The sequence below is a fragment of the Protopterus annectens genome, chromosome 8.part0 (genome assembly GCF_019279795.1).
Source record: "Protopterus annectens isolate FY-2018-M chromosome 8.part0, PAN1.0, whole genome shotgun sequence".
In the NCBI taxonomy this organism is placed as follows: domain Eukaryota; kingdom Metazoa; phylum Chordata; order Ceratodontiformes; family Protopteridae; genus Protopterus; species Protopterus annectens.
In genome coordinates this window covers 1,333,643,126-1,333,671,074 of record NC_056741.1, presented here as the reverse complement: position 1 = coordinate 1,333,671,074, position 27,949 = coordinate 1,333,643,126, and the positions used below count along the sequence as shown (strand labels likewise).

The window sequence follows — 27,949 nt, the reverse complement described above, 5'->3', positions numbered from 1 at the left end:
TGCTTAGGCTTCATACTTTTCCATACTGTTTGACTTTCAGTTTTAAAACCAAGATGAAAACTGTCTAGTCGTCTCTTAAATAATGATGTCACATCTGCCATAGCTCTTGCTGAAGATCCTGGGAGGTTTCCTCCCCCAAAGTGACGTAAACACTGCCTTATTTGCATGCTGTACAGAATCCCTGTGATCCTCCCACATTGTGATGTCAACACTGCCTTTCCCAGCCCACTGTTAACCTAATAAATGGACTAGGTGCTGTGTGGAACTCCTTTTCTGTGTTAGCAAATCTGGTCGACTCTATTCATGTGAAGCACTTCTTCTTCACCAGCGTTTTGCTACTTCATAAGTAAGGTAAGTCTTATTACTTCTTAAAAGTGTATCCTAAATGTAATTTGTCCCTGTTTCTATGCCTCCCTAGCCCTGATATTGTGTCCTCCCAAGTTTTTAATTGCACATTAGTGGAGTTATCTTTTTCTGTTTGTAAGGGTGCCACGTGCTTCCCTTTCGCAGCTGCATTTTTAGCTTAGCCTACTTATTTTCATTTTGATCCAGGGTTTATATTTCTCCAGTTATGTTTAATGCTTGATGAGTTATGGCGGATACTATTTGCTAACAGAAGGGAATAAGAGAAAGTGGAATGTGTGTGTGTGTGTGTGTGTGTGTGTGTGTGTGTGTGTGTGTGTGTGTGTGTGTGTGTGTGTGCTGGGGGGGGGGGGGCTGCTTACAAGCCAAAGCAGAGTGCTCTCCAGGGGAAAATGAATATTGGCTCAAACAGGTAGACACATACTCAAAGTTAACTGTAGCTGTTTGCAGACAGTTCAGACACGGACTGCGCTTTTCCGTTTGTGCCTTTGTCCCACTTCTATGTATGGCTTTGTCCTAATTTCTTGCGCTGAGGTTCTTAGGTATTTCAGGATCAATTTATCCTTGCTTTTGAACCAGATTTCTCTGCTTGGTTAGTACACTGCTATAAAATGTAAAAATCTAAATCATTGTTGAAGTAAAGCAGTGTGTGTGTCTGCGTGCGTGTGTGTATGCACTATCATAATTTATTTTAAAAATTGACTCAAAAAAGCATGTGGGTGCTGTCATGCAAGTCTAAAATATTTCAAGTTTATAGTGCATCATTTGTTAGCTATTTAAACAGGAAGGGAAAATAAGTGGCAGACTGCTTTGCAAAGCAGGGATTATTGCCAGTGCTATGTAGCTTGGTTTTAAATTTGACAGGAGTAGTGCAACAAAAAAGTCTCCCACTGTAAGGAGGAAAAGGCTGACAAGCAAACAGTACATTACTCTGGTCACCTGCTGTGACGAGCTGTCAATCACATGCAGATAATGGGTCAAATTACCCTTGGCTCTTTGACAGCTAGGGAAGGTAGGTGTGAAGTGGGAGGGGAGATTCCTTGAAGAGCTAGATTTCAGCCTTCACAAAAGAAAGCAATTTAGCATTTCTAAGATGAAAGGGCTAGAAAATGCACCTTTCAGTTCTGTTCTGTAGCATTTGCACTGCTTGTGTTTTAAGTGGTCATTGAAAAAGGATAACATTTTAACCAAAAGCAGGGGATTTTAAGACTGCAGTGAATGCCTGTTAAGTCAATGAAGTGACAGCAGCTTAAGGCAAAACGTGGCAGATCTGATGCAATTTTATTGAGACAAATAATGCATTCTGGGAGTAAACAGTCTGAATTTTTTCAATATGCCAGACCCCATGTGGTCAGAGTCAGAAATTGCATCTAAAAATATCTAAAAAGCTCAAAATAGTCTCACCCGAGTGCTATTAAAATGTAGGAAACATCAAACCATGATGAAATTAATATGTTTTTTGAGTCTGAGGGCGCGGTTGTCCTTTAAGAGCAAATTATTTCATGCAATCACTGGTTTGACTTTGGAACACAGGTTCCTTTACATATTCAATAATCTTCTTTGAAGATATTTAAAAACAACTTGGTTGGATCCCAGGGTATAAACATTTCAATGACGAGTCTTGTGTTCTAAACGTCCTTTGGCCTTTACATAGGAATTAAACAACTGAACAATAGTTATGAGAGACGTATTCTGTCAGACAATACTTTTTTTTACAGAAAACTCATTAATCCTTAATTTTGGTAACTTCTGTGCCCAGATTCTTGTTGCTAAAATTGTTTAAATTTAGTTAATCCTGTGCAATGTGAAACTCTTTACCAACAAAATTTTCTAACAAATACATTACTCTAATGTTGTTTCTAAAGCACAGTAGATGAATTTTACTGGTTAGTATGTTAGCCACTCCTTTACGATGGAAGCACATCAAACTACAGAATCAATCAGAGAAGGTTAGAAATGATTGGGAAGAGAGACTGGATATGCGATTCACAAGGAAAAATGGGAGGGCATATTTATGGCTCCCAGATATGCAACAAAGTCTAGGAGATTTTGAATTTTTGTTTGTGTTTGCATAGGTATATTTATACCCCAAGCAGACTACAAATAATTTTTCCTCAGTTAGATGGCAAATGGAGGTGTGATGGAGAAGAAAGAGGTAGTTGGAAACCTATGTTGTGGGAGTTTAATAAGCTGGCAGACTTTAAAAATTCCCTACAGAGTAGTCTGTCAGAAATATTGAGTGCGCAAATGAGTGCAGCTGAGGAAATTAAGTTTTTGAGTTGGGATATATGATCTGAATTGCCTAGACATAGTAAGGTCTTGTTAGGTTCAATTCTGGTGGCTGCCAAAAAACAATTACTAGAAAATGGAAATCAAAGTCTAAACCAACTGAATTTGAAATAGAGACTACTGTAACAAAGACAAAAGAACTGGAAGTGGCACCTTTAGAAAAGGGTAGGAGCAGACTACATAGGAAAAATATTGTGGGAACAATACATGCAGAATAATGTTCCAGAGGAGGAGTGAGGTTTAAGGGAAGGCAGGAATTTAACACTTTATGTAATATTGGATTAATGATAATTGCATAAAAGAACGTTCATGATGTATAATGTTTAGCTGTGAACATGTTAACACAGTTTGTTTTCTTTTATATAAATGTATGCTTGCCTATGTCTTAAGTGATAAGTCAGTAAAGGTGTTGCAAAAGGAATCATTTCAAAGGAAACCAATCCACATTTCTTCCCTTTACTCAAGTCAGTAGTGAGCATTACATACTCATGCCATTGCTTACAATGCCCCCCCCCCAAATCATTCATCCCAGAGACCACTATAACAAAAATGTATGTCCTGTTGTTCATAAAGATGGAGAGAAGTGCAATTTCTATCTCTTACTTACAAACAGTTAACCTAGATATAGTAATATGCCCTCAAAATTACTGGAAAGGGATTTCTATCTAAAATATAAGGTACTTAAGAAAACAACAGTATGTCACACAGAAAGCCATTGTGATTATTTTAGACTTGTTAACTCCTCAAGTGAAGATAATAAAAAAATAATACGCTAATCTTCAAAACAAACTACTTCATCACTAAGGTGGAGAATATTCTCTTGGAAGTTCTTACATAGAACCTTTATCACACCGCATAAAGTCAAACTGATATATAGACACAGGATGCTGGAGATGTAAACTAAATGTTTAAGCTGACTGGCAGCATATGTTTTGCAATTGTATAAAATTTAAAACATACTGAGATAATATGAATTCTCTCTTACAGTCTGTTTTTAATGAAAAATGTATGCTAACCAAATCTCTTATTTTATTTAATACACCTATTCCCACTTCTGTCACGAAAATAAAATACCCTCCTTTTATGGAGTATCTTGACATTACCAAGAAAAGTCATCACCAAGAACTGGAAGAATCAGACTACTCCTACTATGAAGGAATTTGTACACTTCGCAACTGACGTTTGTCATCTTGAACTTATCAAGACAAGAAGATCTAGTGTCACCTTTTCATACAATTTACGGTTGAAATTCAAAGAACTGCTGGATAAACAGACTTAACTACTCCTCTTCTCACGTTTCTTTCTCTGTTTAAAAAGCTTTGTTTTATACTAGACACCATTGTAAATAGTTATTTTAGCTTTTGTTTATTGTTCTTTTAGATATGTATATTTGTTTTATAATATCTCTGTCATATACTAATGTTTTAAAATTTTCTATAAAAACAATTGAGAAAAAAATAACGAGCACATTTGTTCCTTTTACTATTTTATTTTACAGTAATTGTCCTCGCGTCATGTGAAGAGGGCTTCTTGCTTCTAAATTATGTAGTTTTTACTTCAGTTTCTTTACTGTGACTATATTAAGTTTAATAAACATGCATTTGCATTTCCTGTAATCTAAGCAGCTGCCAGGTACTTCCTGATTCTAAACCATACTGTCCTACATTTTGATGGTACAATGAGGGGGATAAATAGTGTGTAGTCACTACACATGTTTTCTGCAGTCTGCAACAGATTTCAACACAAAGTGGCACAGATTTTAGTATAACCAATGAATCAAACAATCAGACAAATAAAGCAGTAAATAATTAAATACAGTTATATTAGGGCAGCACAGTAGCACAGCAGACAGCACTATGACCTCACAGCAAGAGGGTCCCTGGTCGATTCTCAGCTGGGATGCTTTATGTGTGGAGTCTACATGGGTTTCCTCCCACAATCTAAAGACATTCAATAGGCGGACTGGACACTCTAAACTGTCCATAGGTGTGAGCGTGAATGCCAGTGTGTGTGGTTTGCTCTAGATGATTGTCACTGTTGTCCCAAATATGCAAAAATGGGAAAAAAGTGGTTGTGGATGGATGGCTATTCAACTACAAAGCAACAAAAAAAATAGAATGGGATAAGCTTCCTAGTAAAGTGTATAACAGGTTGGGATCCAAATTAGTAACACAGCTATAACATTGTAATAAATAAGTTATCATGGGATGATCACTCCTAGAAAGAAAACTACGGGTAAGTAAATTACCATAATGATAGCCTACAGGAAAATATGTTTGTGCATGTTACACATTACCTGGATTAGAGCCAGAATTAAAAAATATATACACAATGAACTGAATGGGCTTCTCAGCAATGCAGAAGCCCTATCTATGTGTGGGATAATATACTATAGGGCATTAGTTGATGGAAAGGTAGACTGCCTGCAGTTCTAAGTTTCACATACAGATGGAACTATACTTTGGGCTTGGGGTGGGACCATGCACATGTATAAAACGGTGCATGTGAGACATCTGCAAAACTCCTGTGTAGATGCCTTGCAGTGTTCAGGTTTCAAACATGGATTTTATTCTCTGGCAGTCTAGTGGCCCTAACAAGCCCTGCCCTTGTTTTGGAAGGGGAAACTGCAGTTATGATGGGCATGCTAGCTTACAAATGGAGCTCCTAGGTCAGTCAGTCTCACAGCCATGCAACTCTACCTGTATGTCACACCTGATATCCTGCTCTCACACTCCCAGGTCTGACATACAAGTAGAGCTGCAGTGCCACAAAACATCAAACCAACTAATCTGCCATAACAAGTCCTTGGGTAAGTTTGAGATGAGCTTAGAATAAGTAATAAGACTGAACAACACAGAATGTTCTAGAATCTCAGTATCCACTCCTGCCACAGCAAGACGGCTTTTAATTCAATACCTTGAGGTAATGAAATGTACAGATTGCTCGATTTGGGATGTTGTCAGAAGGTGCCACTAGATGGGGTACTCAATGAAAATCTTGAAAATAATAATAATAATAATAAAAAAGGGGGGATGGCTTACAAGGTGACCAAAGAATCTAGATGATCACAGGATGTGCCTGGTCCTAATTTCAATAAAGGTCAGTACTATAAGTTGTTACATGAGATCCACCAGCTTGACAGGTACACAAGGATTCATCAGAACCCCTTCAAAACAGATGCTCTTAAGCGGTAATGATGCATACTACTAATAATACTTGCATTCAGGAATAGACACGTTTTATCACTTCATTTTGTTGCATGCATTTAGCCCTGGTCACCATCATCCATAAAGAAATGAGCAAACAAGTGTAAGTGGATGGGAAGGTACAACAGATTTGCCCATACTCCAGTTACGTGGGGAACATCAGAAAAATCCAATGAAAGTAATAGGAGAAAACTGTTACTTTATTATCTGACAACTTGAAGGACATTACATAGGTTCAGAGTCAAGTACTAGGTTAGCTGCCCTTGCAGGCCATTTTAAGCTTAGCCAATTTCCCCTTTTGTGCCTTACCCATTCAATGGCTGATGATTATAAACTATCCTACTGAGAACAACTGAGATCACAGATAATTTCAGATGCATGGGATAAAGCCTTTAGGAGTTGCCTCTGTTCATTAGTAGTACAGGGGACAGTCCTGGGGTACATTTTCTGTTTCCTATCCAAAGATCTAAGCTGGACTTGAATATGGACAGGGATGAACTTTGTTTTATGTGGCTAGGTAGTTTGTTCCACAGCAGCAGTATCCTCTGTGAGATGTACCTGCCCCAACAAACCATTCCGCTGATGTTGCAGAAGAGATTTAGATCCCCAGACAGAGTATTTCTGATGCCATTTGACTTGCTGATTTGCAGTAAATTCATCAGCACTGGCTAGGAGGATGCCTTGTATACCAAACACAGGACACCAATTAGCAGTCTGTAGGACACCACGTGTAGTGACAGGGCTCTAAGTTGATCTATGTAGGACAGGTTGTTTAGGCTTTAAATCCTTTTAGTACACTATCTTTGGGAGATGAACCTGTCCCAACAACCTCTGTTTACAAGCGGTTCAATATAGAAGGACTTTCTTAGAATACATACATGTTGGTCAAAAGTTAGGTCACTGTCCCGATAAGTTGCCGAAACCCAAACACCTCGCTCAACTCTTAGGGGCATATTGTCAATGTGGTAGTTCCCTGGGTATGACTTCCCAAAGAATACAATAATGCATTTTTTGGAATGCAGTTTCAGGCCATGATTTTGACACTATTTATCTGAGATGAGCCTTCCTGTGGGATGGCGAAGTCATTTGGAGATTCAATGACTGCTCCTACCCTGCAGTCATCTGCAAACTTAGTCAACCAGAGCCCATTGGTAATGACTTTAACTTCAGAAAATTAAATGCCAAAGTACCTCTCAACTGTTCCTAATTTTGACTCAAATTTAGCTCTGTCCCTCTTAATTCCACCTAAAACTGGTGACTTTCAGAGAAAAGGTGGTGAAATCTACTCAATAAATCATGAAAATAACTAGTCATAGACTTCTTTTACTTCAGAAACTGTACATTAATTCACATTCTCTTATTGCAGCATTGTCTCAAGTTAATAGTGCTAATATTTTAAAAGTGTCCCTGATTGTCTCTGAATATTTTTGGATCTGTCCCTGACTCTGTTGAGATTTGTCCCTGGTTGATTGAGAACTATGTGCCAAACATGAGAGGTCCCAGCAAAGAACCCTGAAAGAGTCCATTGGTGGCTGGTGCCTTTGTGGAGGTAACTTCACCTATTTTGATTATCTGCATCCTGTGAGTAGATGGGGTTTATTCTCCATTTGTTTAGCTATTGTACTATACCTGAAGATACATAGGAAACACATGCCTGCTATCTCTATGCAAGTCAAACGACAGGACATGCAAACATCTCAAAGAATTTTTAATATTTCATCCGAACATCTTATCACCAAACTGAGAACAATAATGTTAAGCACCAACAGATGACCAGGAATCAAACACTAAGGTTTCCTCCCCAAATGAAACAGACCTGAAGACTAAAATATCTGACCAAAACACTTGCTCAGTACTATTTAATTGCTCTCTCTAACATTTCATTTCCTACCACCACCATTCTCTCTCTGCAAAATAAGTAAATCCAATTTATTTTAAATGATTTACTGTTACTAATGCCATAATACAAACCTCCTGGAACAAGGATACATATAAAGTCCCTTTCAGTAGAATCAAGTGTACAGTAAACTGCAGCTGCAAAATAAATACCCCATGCAAAAAATCAGATGAACAATTTAGGAAATGCAATTAAATCAAAATAGTTGATCTAAAAGCCAAAGCTTTGCATTAACAGCATTAAAGAGATCACTAAATGTATCCCCCTACTTCCAGTGAAGACAGAGAAAATCATTCTGGACATACATGTATCTCATAAAAACATCTTTTACATACGACTGACAAACGTTAACGGCAGCAGCACAGTAGCTAAATGCTATGTTTGTATACACAGGGATATACTGCATTTCTACTCCCCTAACTGTATAAGGGTTCACTAGACTACTCCAAATGGAGTCTACTTAAAACTGTATAAACTTAACTATACATTTTATACAAATACCAAAACAGCAAAGGGTAAGCCACCTCCTTCTGGCACAGAAGAAAACTACTAAAGAATGGTCACCCTTTTCACTCAACCATCAAGAGTACAGGATGACCTGCTCTACAGTGGCTATTATGTTTGTTATGCAAAAAGAGTTACAATGCCAGACAGAACACATCCAGACAAATGTTATGCTGTCACGAAAAAGAAACTATTATGTGTACAACTTCTTGTTTTCTCTTTTCATTCCACAAAAGCAATAGTCAGACAAACTTGGACAGCCAATCTGCCTAACTCTACCAACTGAAGCTGGCTGATGCAAGATTCTTCTCAATGACTAAGGACACTACTTGCTTTACTTCATAGGGGTATACAAAAGCTGTAGTAGCAGGACCATCAGAGTAAAAAGTAGTTCTGTCTTACCATAACATTCCATCTGTATTGTTCATCCTCGTTCAGACATTACGTGTGGGTATCGGTTCTGACCTCGGAACCGAGCCGGCCATCTTCCAAGCTCACGTCAGCTACAAACTCTCGAGCTAAAACTCTTACCCAGAATTCCTCTCTCCCTGTTACCTCAGATTGAGTTTGCAAGTCAAAAAAGGTAGAGGCTACCTCTGGTCAAATGACTTAACAGAACCGGATGGTGAGATCCACTAGAAGCCACAGGAGGGGGAAGGAGGAAGGGTCGTAATGATTGAACGAGGATTAACAATACAGATGGAATGTTATGGTAAGACATAACTTCTTTATCTTTTAGTTATGTACTCACCATAACTTCAGATGTTTGGGATCCATCTCGCCTACATTCTGACTGATGGGTTCGGAGCCGATCCCTCGGCTCCGACTCGGCACGCTTATGCTATAGAGCGAGGCCTCTAATTGGCTGAGCTATCTTTATCCTAGGATGCACCACCACTAATCCCCCAGATCTTGTTTGTCCGCATTCATGCACACATGCACAACTTGGTTATATAACATTGTTAGATGTTTCAAGATGAAACAACAGGATTCGGACCTTCTGATATCCTCTGATCTCCAAGGAAGGGGGAAGGAGGGTGGGTTATTAGGAATGTAGGCGAGATGGATCCCAAACATCTGAAGTTATGGTGAGTACATAACTAAAAGATGTTATGTGATCCTATCTCCTACATTCTGACTGATGGGACAGCGTCCCTAGCACCTAAATCCCGGGTGGCTCATTGGAAAACACTCCTGAGCACTGTGGAACCAAATGATGCTCGTCCTCTAGATGCCACATCTAATTTGTAGTGGGAAATGAAGGTGTGCGGGGAAGACCATGTAGCCGCAGCACAAATGTCACCAATAGCAAGCTTAGAATGAAATGCTACCGAAGTAGCCATAGCCCTTGTAGAATGAGCCTTGACAGAGGTGGTAAGCTCTTTGTTAGAATAAATATAAGCTTGAGTAATACAGTCCCTGATCCATTTGGCAATAGTGACCTTTGTGACAGCGTTGCCCAATTTGTTTTCTGCAAAAGATACAAACAACTGATATGTTTTCCTTGTTTGTTTGGTCCTATCTAAATAAAAACGTAACTGTCTGTGGACATCTAGTGTGTGGAATATAAACTCCGCTTTGTTAGAGTATTTTGGGAAAAACTGGAAGCTCTAACGATTGTTGTAAGCATAAAGTAGAACAAACTTTAGGAACAAAAGAAGGATTTGGTCTGAGGGATACTCTGTCTGTATGAAAAACCAAGACGGGGTTTCACTGACAAAGCTTGAAGCTCTGAAACCCTTCTGGCTGAAGTAATCGCCACCAGAAAGGCTGTCTTCCATGATAGAAACTTTAGATCACAGGTAGCTGCCGGTTCAAAGGGGAAAGAAGTCAAGGCACGCAACACTATATCGAGATCCCATGGAGGTGCAGGATGAGAAATCGGAGGTCTTAATAGAGCAGCACCTTTCAAGAAGGTCTTACACAATCTGTTGCTCATTAAAGGTGGGTCTATGGATTCGTGAAAATTAGAAATTGCTGCCAATTGTACTCTGATGGTAGAAACTGAAGAGCCTTGATTGAAAAGAGAGGTCAGAAATCTTAGTACTTCTGCCACGGAAATAGAAATGGGGTCCAGGCCCCGGAGTTGAGCCCAAATAGCAAACCTTTTCCATTTGCTAGAATACAGTTTCTTTGTAGCAGACTTATGGGCTGAAGATAATATGTGCACAACATCTGGATCCAATGTATGACTCCTGACTATCGTCGGAAGAGGAGGAGCCAGGCCATCAATTTTAAGGTGTGTAGGGACTGGTGGAATAGTCCCGACTGATGAATCAGTAGGTCTGGGACCTGGTCCAGGAACCATGGACCTTCCAGAGCATGTTTCCGAAGATAGGGGAACCACACTTGACGAGACCAGTAAGGAGCAATTAAGATCATTTTGTTCCCTAAGAGAGATGCCTTTTGAATCACCCTGGGGAGGAGAGGAACTGGAGGGAAGGCATAAAGCAAGCCGGTGGGCCAAGGATGGACTAATGCGTCCATGGGGCTCTTCCCGAGCCGGGTTAGGGAGAAAAATTCTTTGCACTTGCATTGAGAGGAGTTGAAGAGGTCGCAACACGGAACTCCCCATTCTCTGAAAATCTGACTTGCAACTGTCATATTCAGAGACCATTCGTAAAGAGAGGATGGTTCTGCTCAATCTGTCGGCTATGACATTGGACTTGCCCGGTATGTGAGTAGCCACTAGGAAGCGTTTGGTCGAGACTGCCCATTCCCAAACTCTCATGGCTTCTCTGCAAAGAGGATAGGATCTGGTCCCTCCCTGTTTGTTCAGGTACCAGACAACTGACATGTTGTCTGAGTGAACAGCAATTACGCCCTGAGGGAGATAATCGTGAAGGGCTTGAAGGGACAGGAGTACTGCCCTCATTTCTAGGATGTTGATATGAAGAGGAGTCTCTTCCGGGTGCTATTTGCCTTGGACTGACCTGCCCAGGGAATGCCCCCCCAGCCCATCTGGGAGGCATCCGGGGTCAAAGTGGCCGCCAGAGGAGGAAGAACAAAGGGTCGTCCCTGATCCAAATTGGAGGGCACTAGCCACCAGCGAAGGTCCTGTTTGCAAGATTCCGTGATCCATATGAGGTGCTTGAGAGGGAGTTCCTGAAAGGACCACTGAGTTGAAAGAAGCCACTGGAGGATTCTCATGTGCAACCTTGCCAAGGCGACTAGAAGAACCGTGGCAGACATGGATCCCAATAGCTGCAGGACCATTCTGGCTGGGGCTTTGGACCTGGGAAGTAAGGCTTGAACTTGATTTTGTATGGTTTGAATTCTGTCTGTAGGTAGATAGACCCGCATTTGGTATGAGTCTATCTCTACCCCTATGAATCTTATTCTTTGAGATGGCCGCAACACAGACTTTGGCCAATTGAAGGTGATTCCAAGGGAATTGCCCAGTGATATAGTGGCTTGTAAGCTCCGCAGAAGTAGATGCTTGGAGGTGGCAGTTAGGAGACAGTCGTCTAGGTACGGAAACACCTGGAATCCTAGACTTCTCAGGTGAGCAGTCACTACTGCCAAGCACTTGGTGAACACCCTGGGGGCTGTGGTGAGACCAAAGGGCAGCGCACAGAACTGAAAATGACTGCCTCCTAGGCTGAAGCGCAGATGTCTCCTGGACGTTTGATGTATCCTGATATGATAATACGCGTCCTTGAGATCTATGGAGCACATCCAAACACCCTTCTCCAGCAATGGGAGAATGGTTTGTAGAGTGACCATTCGGAACTTGGACTTTCTGACTGAACGGTTTAGGATGCTTAGGTCCAAAATGGGCCTCAAGTCCCCGGCCTTTTTTGGCACCAAAAAGAATCTTGAGTAAGTCCCTAATCCGATCTGGTCTGCGGGGACCGGTTGGATGACTCCTTTTTAAAGCAGTTTTGAAACTTCTGAGGCTGCGGTATCCCGTTGACTGGGTGGCGGGTCCGGGATTTTTTTGGACTGAGGGGGGGGGGTGAGAGAATGGGATGGAGTAACCTCCGGCTATAATCCGAAGCACCCATTGGTCCTGAGTGATCCCTTCCCAGGCCTTCAGGTGCTTCGAGAAATGACCCCCGACTGGCTCCGGAGCAGCACAGCCGGGCAATCCCTCAGGGACTATGAAAGGCTGAAGAGCCACGAAAGGACTCACGGTCTCCAGTGTTGCGAGGGCCTCTGCCGCCTCTGGGACGGCGTCTTCGGATGAATTTCCCCTCCTCTGCCTCTGGAAGGAAACTTTCCTGCTGAGAGGGTAAGGCTTCTGAGATCTGGAACCACATTTTCCCTCCTCTTTTAGCCTTGGGATAAGGCCGAAGGGAGTGGAAAATCGTGCCCTGACAGTCAGAGTCTTACCCTCCTGTTCACAGCGGGTTAGTGTGTCTTTACCTTGGGTCCAAACAGGAGGACCCATCAAAGGCGTCGGCAAATGAAGACTTAAAGGCCTCCGCGAAATGACACAGGCGGAGCCAGGCTTGTCTCCGTAGAGCAATGCCTGTAACCGCCGCTCTACTAACCCTTGCCGCATACGAAATGAGCCTCATGGACGAGTTCGAAATGGACGACATTGTAGCCAGCTGAGAGCCAACCGTCTGGGCCAGCTCCTCAGGCAGGTTACCCAAGAGGGTATCGGATAGCTCCTTAATCAGATCCCTCTGAAATGAAATCTGGAAAAGTGCGTCAGGTAGTTCAAGGACCTCAGTGTAAAGGCCGCTGAACTAAAGGTGCGCTTTCCGTACCGATCCATGCTCCTAGACTCCTTATTAGGAGGATGGACGGACGTAGAAGCCTCTGCTACATCTTGCTGGGTAGCAGATGCCACAAAGTACAGTTTTGTACCTACCATAAATGTAGATGTCCGAGAGGTATGCATCTGCAGTCCTAACAAATGGGTTGTCCTGGCCTCAGGCAGCCCTTCGGTCGGCCGGATTCCAAAGTCTGGGTCTGGCCTCGGCTGGTGTCACACTTCACCAGACGTCATAGCTGCTGTTAATTGGGTATAAAGGCATCAGCCGACGCCATTTTCCTCAGTGTTTCTTGCCCCAGATGCCAGATGCCCTCTAGGAAGGCTAAATTTGGATAAATGCAAATGTTTCCAAACAACAGAGAGCAAATAGAAATAAACATGTATGTACATATATACAAACAAATACACCATAATAGATTCCCCCAGCTAGCTACAAGATGGGCAAATACCCTAGGAGTACCACAGAGGGGAAGGAGGGTGGGTAATCCTGACTGCAGATTCATACCTCTCGGACATCTACATTTATGGTAGGTACAAAACTGTACTATGTCCTTCAAGGATGCATCTGCAGTCCTAACAAATGGGTAGAATACCATAGCCAAACTGGGGGAGGAGGTCCTAACAAGATTATGGTGTAGTTAAGATCCCTTGCAACACAGCAGTGGCAAAACCTGCTCGGGATCTGGAGTATAAGGGTAGATTATAATGCTTGGCAAATGTATGCACGGAGCTCCAAGTAGCAGCCTCTAAAATGTCTTTTGTAGCCACTCCTCGTAAAAAAAAGCTGTAGTAGTGGCTGTAGCCCTTGTGGAGTGAGGTCTGATATTTTCTGGAGTTGCCTTTCCATGATAAGAATAACAAAATCTAATGCAATTTCCTATCCATTTAGAGATTGTCTGTTTTGAAATTGCTTTTCCTTCCATTCCTGTGGCATATGCTACCAGAAGCTGGTCAGTTTTTCTATTGTTCTTGGTTCTGTCCAGGTAGTAGCGCAACTGCCTATGCACATCCAAGGTATGCAGCAGTCTTTCTCCCTGTTGTGTGGGTTGGGGAAGAATGTAGGTAGGTGGATTGCTTGGTTTAAAGATACCCTGGAGACCACCTTTGGCATAAAGGTAGGATTAGTTCTCATGGACACTCTATCCTGATGGAAGATAAGGAAGGGTTGCACTGCCATTAATGCCTGTAGTTCAGAAACCCTTCTTGCTGAAGTGATTGCAAGCAGGAAAGCAGTTTTCCATGATAAGTACTGTAATTCTGCTGTTGCTGCTGGTTCAAAAGGGGAAGTGTCAACTTTTCTAGCACAAAGTTCAAGTCCCATGTAGGCAATGGTGGCTTCCTTGGTGGCTTTACATTTTGATTCCTCTCAGAAACTGCCTGAGTAGAGGATGAGAGAAGACTGGAGGATCCATGTTGTATTCTGCTGAAATAGCTGACGCATGAATCTTAATGGAAGAGTAAGACAGGCCATTGTGGAAAAGCTCTGCAAGTATTCCAGGATGTTAGCTATGTTTACCAGTGCTACATTTTGCCCTTTTGCTGCACTCCAAGAGAAATCTTTTCCATTTCGCTGAGTAAGTTTTTCTTGTTGAGGGTCTGCGAGCTTCCAAGATAATGTCTTTAACCCTTTGAGATAAATCTGGGTTATTTTGTCTTATGCAATGCTCCAAGCAGCTAGCTGCAGTGTTTTCAGGTTCGGATGCAGGGTTTTGAAGTTGTTCTGTGTTAGCAGTAAAGGAACCAGGGGTAGAGGCCATGCGAGTTCCCGAGACATACTCCTCAGTAGTGGGTACCAGTGCTGTCTCGGCCAGTCTGGAGCTATCAGGATGATCCTTGGGTGGTCTTCTTTGATCTTCAATAGCACCTTGTGCATCAAAGGAAGAGGTGGGAATGCATATGCTGTCAGGTTTTTCCAACTGAAAGATAGGGAGTCCACCTTCCAAGCCAGTGGGTGGTATGTCATTGTGCAGAATTTGGTGATTGTGTGGGGATGCGAATAAGTCTATTTCTGGTAGTCCCCAGTTCCTTGTGATGGATTTGAAGATGTCTGGATGCAGCATCCATTCGTGGGCATCCGTGGTAGTCCTGCTTAAGATGTCTGCTAGTATGTTTTCTTTTCCTGGCACAAATATTGCCTTGAGCTGTATGTTTAGGCTTAGGGCCACATTCCAGAGATCCATTGCCATCCGGCATAGAGGATATGAATGTGTGCCTCCCTGTTTGTTGATATACCACTTAACTGTGGTGTTGTCCGTCCTTATCAGCAATTGCCCCTGTTGGAGAAATGGTCTGAATGCTTGAATTGCCAGTTTTACTGCCAGCATCTCTTTTTGGTTTATGTGTAGGTTTAGCTGGTCTTGAGTCCATAAGCCTTGTATGCAGTTGTCCAGCATGTGTGCGCCCCAACCGAGGTCTGAGGTGTCTGTGGTGATAGTCTGGCTTGGTTGAGTGCTGTGGAAGGGCAGTCCTTTGTTCAATTGACAGGCCTGAGCCCACCATTGGAATTCTTGCTTCAGGCATGGAATTATTGGAATTTGGGTTTCTAGGCTGTGCTTGTGCTGAGACCATAAATTCCTGAGGTACCATTGCAACTTCCTCATATGCAGTCTGGCATGTGGGTTCAATATTATGCAGGATGCCATGTAACCCAGGGTTTGCAGGACTTTCCTTGCTGTAAGCTGGTTCTGCGTTGTTAATGCCATGAAGTAGAGTGGAAGGTGCTTTTGCTTTTCTGCTGTGAGGGATGCCATTTGATTTGATGTGTCCAGTTCTGCACCCAAGAAGGTTATCCTTTGGGATGGCAACAGCCTTGACTTTTTTATATTGACTGTGTATCCCAAGGCTTGCAGTAGATGAATGACCCTTTCCAAGTCTTTTGTTAATTTGTTTTTGTTGTCCGCTTGTAACAGGCAATCATCCAGGTAAGGGTAAATTTGAATTCCCTGAAGCCTGCAATGAGCAATTACTGATGCCAGGCATTTCGTGAATACTCTGGGCGCAGTAGATAAGCCAAAATGCAATGCTGAGAATTGATAATGCTCTGATCCTGCAAGAAATCTGAGGTATCTTCTGCAATTTGGTTGTATGGGGACGTGCAGGTATGCCTCCTTGAGATCTAGAGTTACCAGCCAAGACTCCTTGCCCAGCATGGGAAGAAGCTGCTGTAGAGTCAGCATTTTGAATTTTGGGACAATGAGGTATGTGTTCAGAGTGGACAGGTCTAGAATAGGTCTCCATTGATTTTCCTTCCTTGGCACCAGGAAAAGTCTGGAGTAAAATCCTTGCCCTTGTTCCATAGATGGTACCTTTTCTATAGCTCTCATCCTTTTTAAGTTGTCTATTTGTTCTAGGCGTTTGCCTTTTGATTTGGAGGTAGGTTTGGCATTCCTCTCTTCCTTGGTAGAGTATGGAAGTGAAACCTGTAACCTTTGTCTATTGTCTGTAAAATCCATTTGTCTCCTGTAATGCAATGCCAGTTTACTGAAAATAAGGCTAGCTTTCCGCCTAAGGGTGCTTCTAGTTGTTCCCTGGTAGGCGGCTTCAGAGCCAAGTCACTGTGATTGTCCTGTGGAAGTGGTAGTGGCTGGGTCTGCAGCAGTACTCGCTGGTTGTTAGGCTGCCACTGGCGTCCCCTGTAGGCACCTCTGGATTGACCTCTGCCTCTTGTGCCTATTCCTGCCTCTCTGTGCTCTGTTGGTGTCTGGAAAGGACCAATTCTTGGAAGGCCAGTTCCTACTAAACCTTGGAGGCTGGACCTGTAAGAAATCCTTGACTGTCTGGACAGATTTTGCTTTCTCTTCCACCTTCTTCAGCACTTGCTGTGCAGGAGAGCCAAACAAATTGTGTTTATCCATGGGAGCATCTAGGAGCTTTGATTTTACATGTTCTGGTAAGGACTGCTCTTTTAACCATGCATGCCTTCTGATCACTGTACCAGTCATAGCTGATCTAAAGGAGGCCTCCAGTGCATCATAGCCGCATTTTAAGGAATGATTACTGACCTGCTGTATATTATGTACCATTTCCTGAAGTGACTTTCTGTCTAAAGGTTCAGGTGAGGACAGCTTTTTAGATAACTGATCTAACATAAATTCCTGATACTGAATCATGTGGAATTGATAGTTTAAGGCCCTAGCCGAAAGAGTAGCAGAAGTATAAACTTTTTTACCCCATCTCTCCAAGGCCCTAGATTCCCTTTCAGAGGGAGTGGGTTTTGGCAGAGGTAGCTGCTACAGCCTTGGGGCCCTGTGAAATAGTTTCAGGATCTGCAAAGGAGCCTTATACAAGTGATTATGTGTGTCCGAACCCTGTAGTATCTGTCGGGCTTAGCAGGGGCGGAGGAGTGAATCAGGAGCAGTACAAGCATCATTAAATGCATCATCCACAACTGTAAGTACTGGAGGAATGGCTAAAGGCCTATGCTGTGGCAAATGCAAAAAAGTCCTAAGCCTTTTCCTAGAGTCTGAGAAATCCTGGCCCTGCCATTGAAATTGTTCCCTCATAGCATGCAAGGTTTCCCCAAAAGAAAATTCCTCAGGAGGAGAGGCAGAAGGAATGGAGTCCTCTGCATCAGAGTCCTCATATGGAGAATAAGGGCCGTCAGGAGGGTTTGTATTTTCTGATTCATCTGAGGAGTAATCAGTAGAAACTGGCTCAGGGGGTTCTGCTATAGGTCTCTTCTCTGGAGGGGGTTGAGAGGCCCTATCAGGGTGAGACCGGGATCCCCTGATCAAAGAAATGAGATCCTCTGCTAGACTAAGCATTTGAGTACTAGAGCTAGGCCTGTGAGAGGGGGCTTTAGTAGGCACGGCCTTGGAAGATTTAGCTGCTTTAGCCCTGGCAAAGGCCTTAATTGACATGGATGCAGGGGGCCTAGCAGCTCCACGTGCAGGAGTAGATACATCTAGGGGAATAGTATCTGATAAATCCTGAGAAACTGTAAGAGCAGGTGGAATTTCAGTAGCAGATTCAGATTCAGCCATGCTGGAAGAGGCCTCGGTAGTAGGAGGCATGCTTTCGGCCGAAAGAAGAACCGCAGACTCGGTTTCAGCTGAAACCGAGACACTCGCGGTTGGCTTAACCGCGGTTTCGGCCGAAACCGCGGACCGCGAGTGTCGGTCCTTTTCCTTACGCTTTTTAGCTAAATGTGAAGTCGGAGTCTCCGACGGCATGATATAAGCAAAAGCGGAGCTGAAAAACTCCTCTGCAAACTCCGACCGACGTCTAAGCGTCCGTCGGTTGAAGGAAGCACAGGCTAAACAAGCTGCTACGTCGTGGTCTGGGCATAAACAAGGTAGGCAGTAAGAGTGGAAATCTTTATGAGGTATTTGTTTCCCACAAGTTAAACAGTTAATCACTTTTTCTGACATTGGCTGAGGCAAGCTTTTTAGAAGTCTTCGGTAGTAGTAATCTCTGGATCTGACCGACCGGCACTTGCGAACAGCTTCTGCTTCGGGCGCCACGCGGCAAGAAAGACTGAGGAAAATGGCATCGGCTGATGCCTTTATACCCGAAGAACTGCAGCTATGACGTCGGGTGAAGTGCGACACCAGCCGAGGCCAGACCCAGACTTTGGAATCCGGCCGACCGAAGGGCTGCCTGAGGCCAGGACAACCCATTTGTTAGGACTGCAGATGCATCCTTGAAGGACATCCAAAGCATCTACAGCCACACCTTTAGTAAGGAACTCTCTATCAGGGGGGGCCGAGAAAAATTTGTTCGGACGAGCAGGAACCGGTTCCACAGAGTCTGGGTGTTCCCACGCCCTTCGACAGATCAAATCCAAGAGCTCGTCGAAGGGCGGAGACACCCAGGAGGCGGAGGGCTGAGCCCCGAAGGCCTTCAGGAACACCGACTCATCAGCAGAGGGAGGTTTGGACTGCCAGCCTTGTTTTAGGACTTCCAGGATGTCTGCAAAGGAGACATCATCCGAGGACGACTTAGGGGACCCCTCTGCATCATCGAGATCGGTGTCGGATGTCAAAGACTCATCAGGGGAGTCAACGTGCTTCCTCTTGCACGACCTTTTCCTGGGGGGTTCTTCCGAAGAGGCTTCAGAAGGACCTCCAGGAGGGGGAGAAACCCCAGCGGGGGTAACCTGAGGCCCTGGGGCTCCGCTGTCTAAAGACAGGGGGACTGCCAATGACCCAGTCTCTGTATGCAGGGAGGTAACTGGGGAAACCATGGAGGTAGCCAAGGAAGATTTGGCTAAAGCGCTCCTCATAGCCCTGAAGGCGGGACCACCAGAATCCTGGGAGGGTCCCACCTCCGTGGCCACGACAGTGGCGGTACTCCGCCGACGCACCAAGAGGGAGACTTGGGACCGAGAGCATCAATCCCGAAGCCTCCCCCCCAGGGCCGAAGGAAGAAGTCCGTGTACTGAACTCCGACCCAAGAGCCAGAGTTGGAGCAAGGGTCGGGTCCGACCCTAACACCTCCACAGGTTCCACCAGTACCGGCTCCAACGGTGCGAAGCTGTTGGAGGAGGAACCACAACAGGGAGTGGACCATCGGCTCAAGCCAAATGGGCTGGAGCGAAACTAGCTTTTGGAACACCGGAGACTGGAAGAGTCGAAGGAGCACCCTGTCGATGTCCGAATCAGACATCTTGGATGACCTAGAGGATACCGATCGGGCCCGAACCGATTTCTCCATCGGCTCCGAAGGGCTCGGGGACCGGCTCCGAAAGGACTCAACAACTATCGGCTCCGAGGAAGATTTCAAGGAAACTTCCCTCGGTGCCGATAAGGACTTCGGCTCCGAGGGGGAAGAGTCTGAGCTGGTAACCCTGATCTGCTCCAATATCAGTGGAGCCGATGAGGGTGACCCGCCTCTCGATGCCCCAGACCTCGGCTCCGAAACCAGAAGGGTCGAGGCTGGAAGCATCGAGGCAGACCATTCCGACCTCGGCTCTGAAGTCCGTGGAGCCGATGGAGAAGTCTGCTTGGATTTTTTAGCAGTCGGTTCCGACTGACTGGTCGGAGCCGATGCTTTCTTCTTTTTAGAAGGAGACGGAGAAGAAGACAATGCCTCCTCGAAGGAAGGCTTGATTAATCCCTTGAGGATTAATTTGTTTTTCCTCTCCTGGAGGACTCTTGAAGAGAACGCGTGGCACACACTACACGACTTTTGCAAATGCTTAGCACCTAAACAATAGACGCACGAGGCGTGGTAGTCCGTTAAGGACATTTTGAAACCACACCTCGTGCATTTCTTAAACCCGGAGGGTTTGTGTTCTTTGGACATAACTGCTGCCAAAGAACCCACAAAAGCGAAAAACACACTAAACTTTTAGTCAAAGACAGTTCAATACAATTTTAACAAAAATTATATATATTTATATATTTAAATATTTTTTTTTTTTTTTTTAAACACTAACAGCAAACAGTATACTGACAGAAAAAGGTAAAAGATAGATAGAGGGAGTCAAGACCCTCTAACTTAAATGGGTACTTGACCCAAGAAATTACACAAACAGTAAAGTAACAGGGGAAGGCCCCTCTAACTGAAACGGGAAACCTTCCCTGACTAAAAATTTTACGAAATCAGTAACACAAATTTGCCAAACACACTAATATATCAACAATAGCTGTTAAAACAGCTTTTGGGTTCAAGGAAAGGAAATTTGTGACAGGAAAAAGCCTAATAACTAGTACTTAGCCCAGCCAATGTTGAGACCACGTCTAAGCTTGATAGCGGCAAACGAGATCTGGGGGATTAGTGGTGGCGCATCCTGGGACAAAGATAGCTCAGCCAATTAGAGGCCTCGCTCTATAGCATAAGCGTGCAGAGTCGGAGCCGAGGGATCGGCTCCGAACCCATCAGTCAGAATGTAGGCGAGATAGGATCACATAACATCTAATATTGTTAATCCTTGTTCATTCCTTACGTGCGGGGACAGAGTCCCCAGCTAACTTTATTCCTGGGAGGCTCTCATGGAAGGAAATTCCTGAGCACCATAGAACCAAAAGATGCTCTTCCCCTGGAGGCCCAATCCAATTTGTAATGATTGATGAAGGTATGAGGAGTAGCCCAAGTTGCAGCTGCACAAATGTCATGTAAAGAGGCTCTGGCATGGAAGGCAGCAGAAGTTGCCACCGACCTTGTAGAATGAGCCTTTATGGTAGTAGGTAATGGAATATTACATTGTCTATAAATGAAGGTCACGCAGTCTTTTAACCATTTAACCAATGTGATCTTAGCAACAGCACATCCTAATCTAGGTCCAGAATAGGCCAAAAATAACTGGTCTGATTTACGAGAAACCTTAGTCCTGTTCAAGTAAATGCGAATTTGCCTGTGAATATCTAGGGTATGTAGGCAATTCTCTCCTCTGTTTGAATGATTGGGGAAGAAAACTGGCAATTCAATGGTTTGATTAATGGACATTTCAGAGATCACTTTTGGCAGAAAGGAAGGATTAGTTCTCAATGACAGTCTATCTCAATGAAAAATCAAATATGGACTCTTGATGCATAAAGAGTCTTGGACACCATAATGAAAAGTAGATATTGCAGCCAAATGAACTCTAATGGTAGAGGCAGATAGACCGGACTGAAATAGGGTAGACAGATATTCCAGTACTATCAACACTGGTGCTGAAAAAGGATCTACTTCTTTGTCTTTCAGCCAAAAAATAAATCTTTTCCACTTGCTGAGATATGTAATTCTGGTGGAAGACTTATGAGATGCAATAAGAATGTCACGTACTGGTAAAGAAAGATCATTCTGCCTGGCAATCAAAGGAATTAGAGGAGCCAAGCTGTGAGCTTCAGGCTGTTCAGGTTGGGGTGAATCAGATTTTGCAGATGGGAGCTCAACCCCAGGGTTGGATGGAGAATCCACGGTTGTTCTAGCAGGTGAGGCCAAAGGAAGGGAAACCAAATCTAACAAAGCCAATATGGTGCTATGAGGATTATGTTGCTCTTCAACCGGTGGGCTTTCTTCAGAAACTGGGGAATGAGGGGGAGAGTTGGAAATGCATAAAGCAGACCAGAGGGCCAATCGTGGACTAGAGCGTCCCTGGGTGACTGTCCTGGAGGGGAAATTAGGGCGAAATAATTGCTGCATTTGTAGTTGGTTGGGGACACAAAGAGGTAGCAGCAAGGAAGACCCCAGCGGTTGAAAATCTCCACCGCTATCAAGGGATTCAGGGACAACTCGTGAGGTTGTAGAATACACCTTGATGAGTATGTGTGCTATCACGATGAAACTCCGGGGAATGTTCGTTGCTAGAAGAAAGCAGTTGGTAGCCATCGCCCATTGCCAATATTCTCATGGCCTCTCGACAGAGTGGGTAAGATCTGGCTCCACCTTGTTTGTTGATATACCAGACCACCGCCATGTTGTCTGATTGTATCGCAATAGTCCCAGACGACAGCAGGGGATGGAATGCTTGCCATGCCAGAAGCACCACCCTCAGCTCCAGAACATTTATATGCAGATAGGCCTACATTTCGGACCAAGTACCTTGGACTGTCTGTCCCTGAAATAGCCCCCCCCCATAAGGGAGGCGTCCGTGGTCATTGTAGCCTTGGGCTGTTGGAGGGAGAGAGAGGCGAGACCACTGTGACGGATTGTGCGCCATCCACCAATTTAGATATTGTTTGCACCTGTGAGTTACCCGAATCATGGCTGAAAGAGGGTACTGAAAGGGATACCATTGTGCGAGCAGTAGCAGTAGCCATTGTAGAAGCCTCATGTGAAACCTGGCCAGGGGGACAATCGTAATGGAGGCTACCATGGAACCCAACAACTGGAGAACAGAATGAGCTGTGGATTTCTTCCTTGAAAGAACTGGAATCAGTTGCTGCCTTATCCTTAGAATTCTGTGCTCTGGAATGGATGCTCTGCAATTCTTTGTATTCAAGATAACCCCTATGAATTCTGTGGACTGAGACAGGGTGAGATTGGATTTTTGCCAGTTTATGGTTATTGCCTAGTCTTTTCTGCAGTGAGGAGAGAGTATGCCAGGGCTTCTTCCAATCGATGTCTGGTGAGGGCTGAGATGAGCCAGTCGTCAAGGTAAGGAAACACCTGGAATCCTTGTAGTCGCAAGTGAGCTGTGATGACTGCCATGCCACTTTCTGAACATTCTGGAGGATGTAGAGAGTCCGAAGGGCAGTACTCTGAACTGGTAATGACTGGCTCCCGCACGGAAGCGAAGGAATCTTCTTGATGGTCTGTCCATTATTATGTGGTAGTACGCATCTTGTAACTCTATCGAGCACATCCAATTGTCTTTTTCCAGAAGCGGAAGGACAGACTGTATTGTGACCATCCAGAATTTCTGCACTTTTACAAACTTGTTCAATACACTAAGATCCAAAATTGGTCTCCAGTTCCCTGTTTTCTTTGGCACCAAAAATAGTCTTGAGTAGAATCCGAATCCTATCTGGTCTGGAGGGACTATTTGGATGACTCTTTTTCTTAGCAGCTTTGAAATCTCTAACGCTGCTTCTTCCCTTTGACTGGGTGGAACGTCGGGTAAGCTTGTTGAGGGAGCGGGACTAAGATCGAAGGGGATATGATAACCTCTGGTTATTATCCTTTGTACCCAAGAATCGGTGGTAATGGTTAGCCAGGCAGAAGGTTACAAAGAGAAACGACCCCCAACCACATCCAGAGGAAAGCAGTTGAGCTGCTCTTCAGGAGCGCTGGCAGGATTGGCCAGGGAAAGGATCCCTGGAACCCTGGTTACATCGACCCCCTCTGCCCCGAAAGGGGCGTCTTCCCTGAGAGTTCCCCCTCTGCCTCTAGGGGAGAACTAGGCCTGTGTGTCAGGAAAAGAACCTTGAGACTTTTTGTGCAATATCTTCCCACTCCTCTGGTTTCTGGAGAAAGCTCGTTGAAGGGAAGAATAACGGACACCCACAGCAGAAATGGTCTTACTGTCCTGTTCACATCTGGCCAGTGTGTTTTTAACCTTGGGTCCGAACAATGAGGCTTCAATGGGAACATTGAGAAAAGAAGCCTTGAAGGGTTCCGTGAAATTACACAAGCGCATCCAGGCATGTTGTCTCAAAACAATGCCTGAACCTGCCGCTCTAGCTGCTCCTTCTGATGCATGAGATATCAGTCGCATGGAGTATTTAGATATCGATTCGATGGTAGCTAGCTAAGAGGACACTTTGTCATGGGCACAAAAGACCTGCAGGAACAAAGACTCTTCAGAGGTCAGGTTGGAGGGCTGCCAGTCACCTCTCTGTTTAAGGATTTCAAGGATATCACCAAAGGATACCTCAGAGGGTGATCGAGGACACCTTTCCCCATCATCAAAGTCTGTGTCTTCAGTAAGGGGACTCCTCTGTTGAGTCCATGTGCTTCCTCTTGCACGAGCTCTTTTAATGATCTTCCTCAGAGGGAGAAGCTGGGGAAGACTGCTCAAAAGGGGTCTCCTGTGGGAGTATGTCCTGAGACACTTGCACCCGGTGTCTGCTAGGAGCGGCTTGTGAACATTGCAGTCCAGAGGAGGGCTGGGAGAGTGATAGCACAGGATCGCCAACTGATGCCAGAGCCTTCTCCATAAGCTGTAAGGCTGGTCCACAAGAAGAGGGATGGGGACCCAGGTCAGGGGTCACCCCTCCCCTAAGTGGCTCAGCCTGGCGACTCAGAGTCCCTGGATGGCTGTGAAACACCAAAGTATGTACGCCACAGCTGACATCCTGGGCCGTGACAAGACTCTCCTGCCACAAAGGCAACTGCGGCTCCTTAGTGAGGTCCATAAAAGGAACCGTAGTGGGAGAAGACTGTGCTATATCAAGGGGCTTCAAAAGCAATGAAGGAGGAGAATAAGTAGGGGTCTTTGGTAAAGGGTGATCACCTCCTGAGGAAGGATAGGTCCTGGGGGGGTGAAATACCTCTGGCCAAAAGCACTTGATCCAAAAGACACAACACATTGTGTTCAGAGAGGCTTCTAGCAAATTTCATGGACATGGCTGAGGGAGAGTTAGGTCTATCCAAGGACGGAGCAAACTCGGTGCCCACCACGGAAGTGGTCTGCACTGAGAACAGAGCTGTAATGGACTGAATTACTAGTGTCTGTACTGAGGAAATCATCAGTGCCGAAGGCGTGGTCTGCACCAACGATTTGGTCGGTACCGAAGCAGTTGTTGGCGCCAAGGCCTAAGCCGAAAAAATCGGTGTTGAAAGCTGAGTGGTCGGTACCGAGAGGGTAGTCGGTGACGAGTAAGTTGTCGGAGCCGAAAAGGAAATGGGCGTCGAAACATCCATTGACATCATGACAGTCTGCATCGAGTGGACAGACAGTGGAAGTAAGGGAGTCTGAACCGAGGAGCTCCTCGGTACCAACACGATATGGGGCACACTAATTGGTGCCGAGGTCGCAGATGGCGCCAACGGCCTAGGTGCCGAGGATCTAGGCACTGCAAGCGCAGGAGCCGACAAAGTCAAATCCGAACTAGAAAGCTTAGCTTTCTTGGGTCTCGGTTCCCGAAGGAAGAGACTTGGCCTTTTTATGTTCATCACTCTTTCTTATGTGATCTTGGAGGGGTTGAAGCCACTGACCCAGAAATAGCCTCTGAAAAAGGAGATTTAAGTAGCCCCTTCAATATTAATTTATTTTTCCTCTCAATTAACGTCCTGTTAGAGAAATTCTTAGAAAATCCCGCAAGGCGGGTCAACTGTAAAATGAGGTACACCTAAGCAATAGACACACAGGGAATGCGCATCTGAAGTAGGTAATTTAAGGCCACAATCTAAACATCTTTTAAACCCTGGGCTACCTTTTTGTCTGTCATGTTAGTTAAGGAAAGAAAGAAAAAACAGAAAAATACCAACAATGGTACAAGAAATACCCGAAGGTAAGAAGGAAAGTGGTTTACCAACGATGGTAAAAAAGGATTAGCCTGTGGCAAAAAGAGAGGAAAGGAGTTGAAAAGGGGTAGTCGGTAAATGCGAAAAGGTAAGAGATAACTATCTAATAACTTTTTTTGTGAAAAAAAGTTGTCTTAGAACTTAGTATGAAGAAAAATACTGTACTTAACTCAAGAGAAGTAGCCTGACACAACCGAATGGTGATGTGGCAAAAGAAATCTGAGGTAAAAGGGAGAGGGGAATTCTGGGTAAGGGTTTTAGCTCGAGAGTTTGTACCTGACGCGAGCTTGGAAGATAACCGGCTCGGTTCCGAGGTCAGAACCGATACCCACACATAAGGAATGAACGAGGATTAACAATATCAGGTCATATATTAAAAATTATAAGCACACAATCACAGACACAAAACATAAGAAAATCAACATTTTATATAGAATATTAATGTCTCAAAGTCAAGATTTTTCTGAGTTGGCATCTACGGCTTTTACAATTTCATTTTATATTCTTTTGCGAGCCACATACTTTAAAACTAAATGTAAGTTGGCAGATAATCGTGGATCTGTAAACTGTGTTGTTCTGTTGTTGTGGTCAACAAAATATACCCTTCCTGTAGCAGTGTTACGAATCTCCCACCCTGGAGGCAAAGGACCAAGCTCCTCACAATTTACATTGCTGAGATCCCTGTAAAATAATTAGAGAGAAAAATTAATTGCTGTACACAAAATACCTGACAGAAATTTTTAACATACTAAGGCATTTCATATCTGCTGTTGGAATCCTCTGATATTACCACTCATGTTCAACAATAGACAATGAAATTTCTTCAGTAAGACTATTACAAACTTTACAAAGAAAGAAAAATGTCAATTACAGCATGAAACACAAACCTTTGAGGATTACCATCATTCTGTATGAGCAAGAAATGTGAAACACTGAGAAATTTAAGTCAATTCTTCAATTTACATGCTGACACTTGTACTTCTAAGCCACTGTGTGGTTTACACATTTTTTTCACCTAAATCTGCCTAAACAAAAGTCTTCTTTTGACAAATTCTGCATACTTTGCTGGGAGAATGAACCAAATAAGCAAGAAAGAAATTAGTTAAAATTCAAAACGTCACCTACAATACATACCACTTTAAGGCAGCTTTAGATCACAATTTTGAGTGAGAAGATCAAACACCCAGAGGGATAAAAGCCTTGGCTGTGACCCAGATAACATAGGTTTGACTAGTGACCAGGGTGCTAGGCGAGGCAACAAGGGTGAACAGATATTACCTATTGTGGGAGAGAAGGTCTGTCAGGGTCATAAGATGTCATGACACCCCTTGAAGGAGGGAGGCAGACACAAACAACCCTGGGGTTGTATGCATGAGCTCACCAAACCACTTTGTAACAACTTGGATTACGGGTATGCAGGAGCATGCACACACATGGAGAAGGCGGCATATACAAAAAGAAATTATGCTACCTGACTCAGTAATAGCATGAGGGCAACTGTAAACTAAGCCACAGACTAGCATGGTTTATAGTTCAGTTCTACCAGGAAACAAACAGAAGTGTCATAAAATATATTTTCAAATACACTACGAGCAGTACTACACCTTTTTATATATATGCTTTTGTATTGTATTCCATTTTCAAATAAGTGTATTTATCTCTCCATTTTCTGAAGTGTCGTCTGTCTAGTGCAATACTGCACTGTGCTGACAAGATGGTTTCTGGGCTCCTCTAGGATCATGTAGCAATGGAGAAAAAAAAGACTAGCCAGTTTTACACAAAACGGGCAGATCTTTGCTCTCTGTGGTGCTGCAACTGTGGAGTTAGTAAATAAATACAAGCTGCTGAGGGGACTTGCACCTCCTACAAGCATGCTTTATTACTTTTGTTCTTACTTCTTATGCTTCAGTTTTTGTTGCACTAATGTAGACAGACATTCTTTTAACTCGTGAGGAAAGACAGTGTTCAGTGTGCTGGTATGTAAGGGGTTAATATTTTTAAGACAAAAGAAAGATGAAGAGATGGGAAGACTCATATTAGCTACTGAGACGCACGTTATAATCAAAGATTTGAGTGAAAGAGTGAGAAAAAGGACATAACCCACTGGAAACTGAACCCATATCTCTAGAA

The 27,949-nt window shown here is 44.0% G+C and overlaps 1 protein-coding gene across 1 annotated transcript in view; it reads right to left on the bottom strand.

Moving 5' to 3' along the window:
* The window catches only part of SMURF2 (SMAD specific E3 ubiquitin protein ligase 2), a gene marked incomplete in the record, with an annotated part of 2,869,016 nt that overhangs the window by 979,962 nt on the left and 1,861,105 nt on the right, over positions 1-27,949 (bottom strand). The window contains 1 exon segment of the mRNA XM_044080880.1: positions 26,342-26,500. Coding sequence (XP_043936815.1) covers positions 26,342-26,500 — 159 coding nt within the window.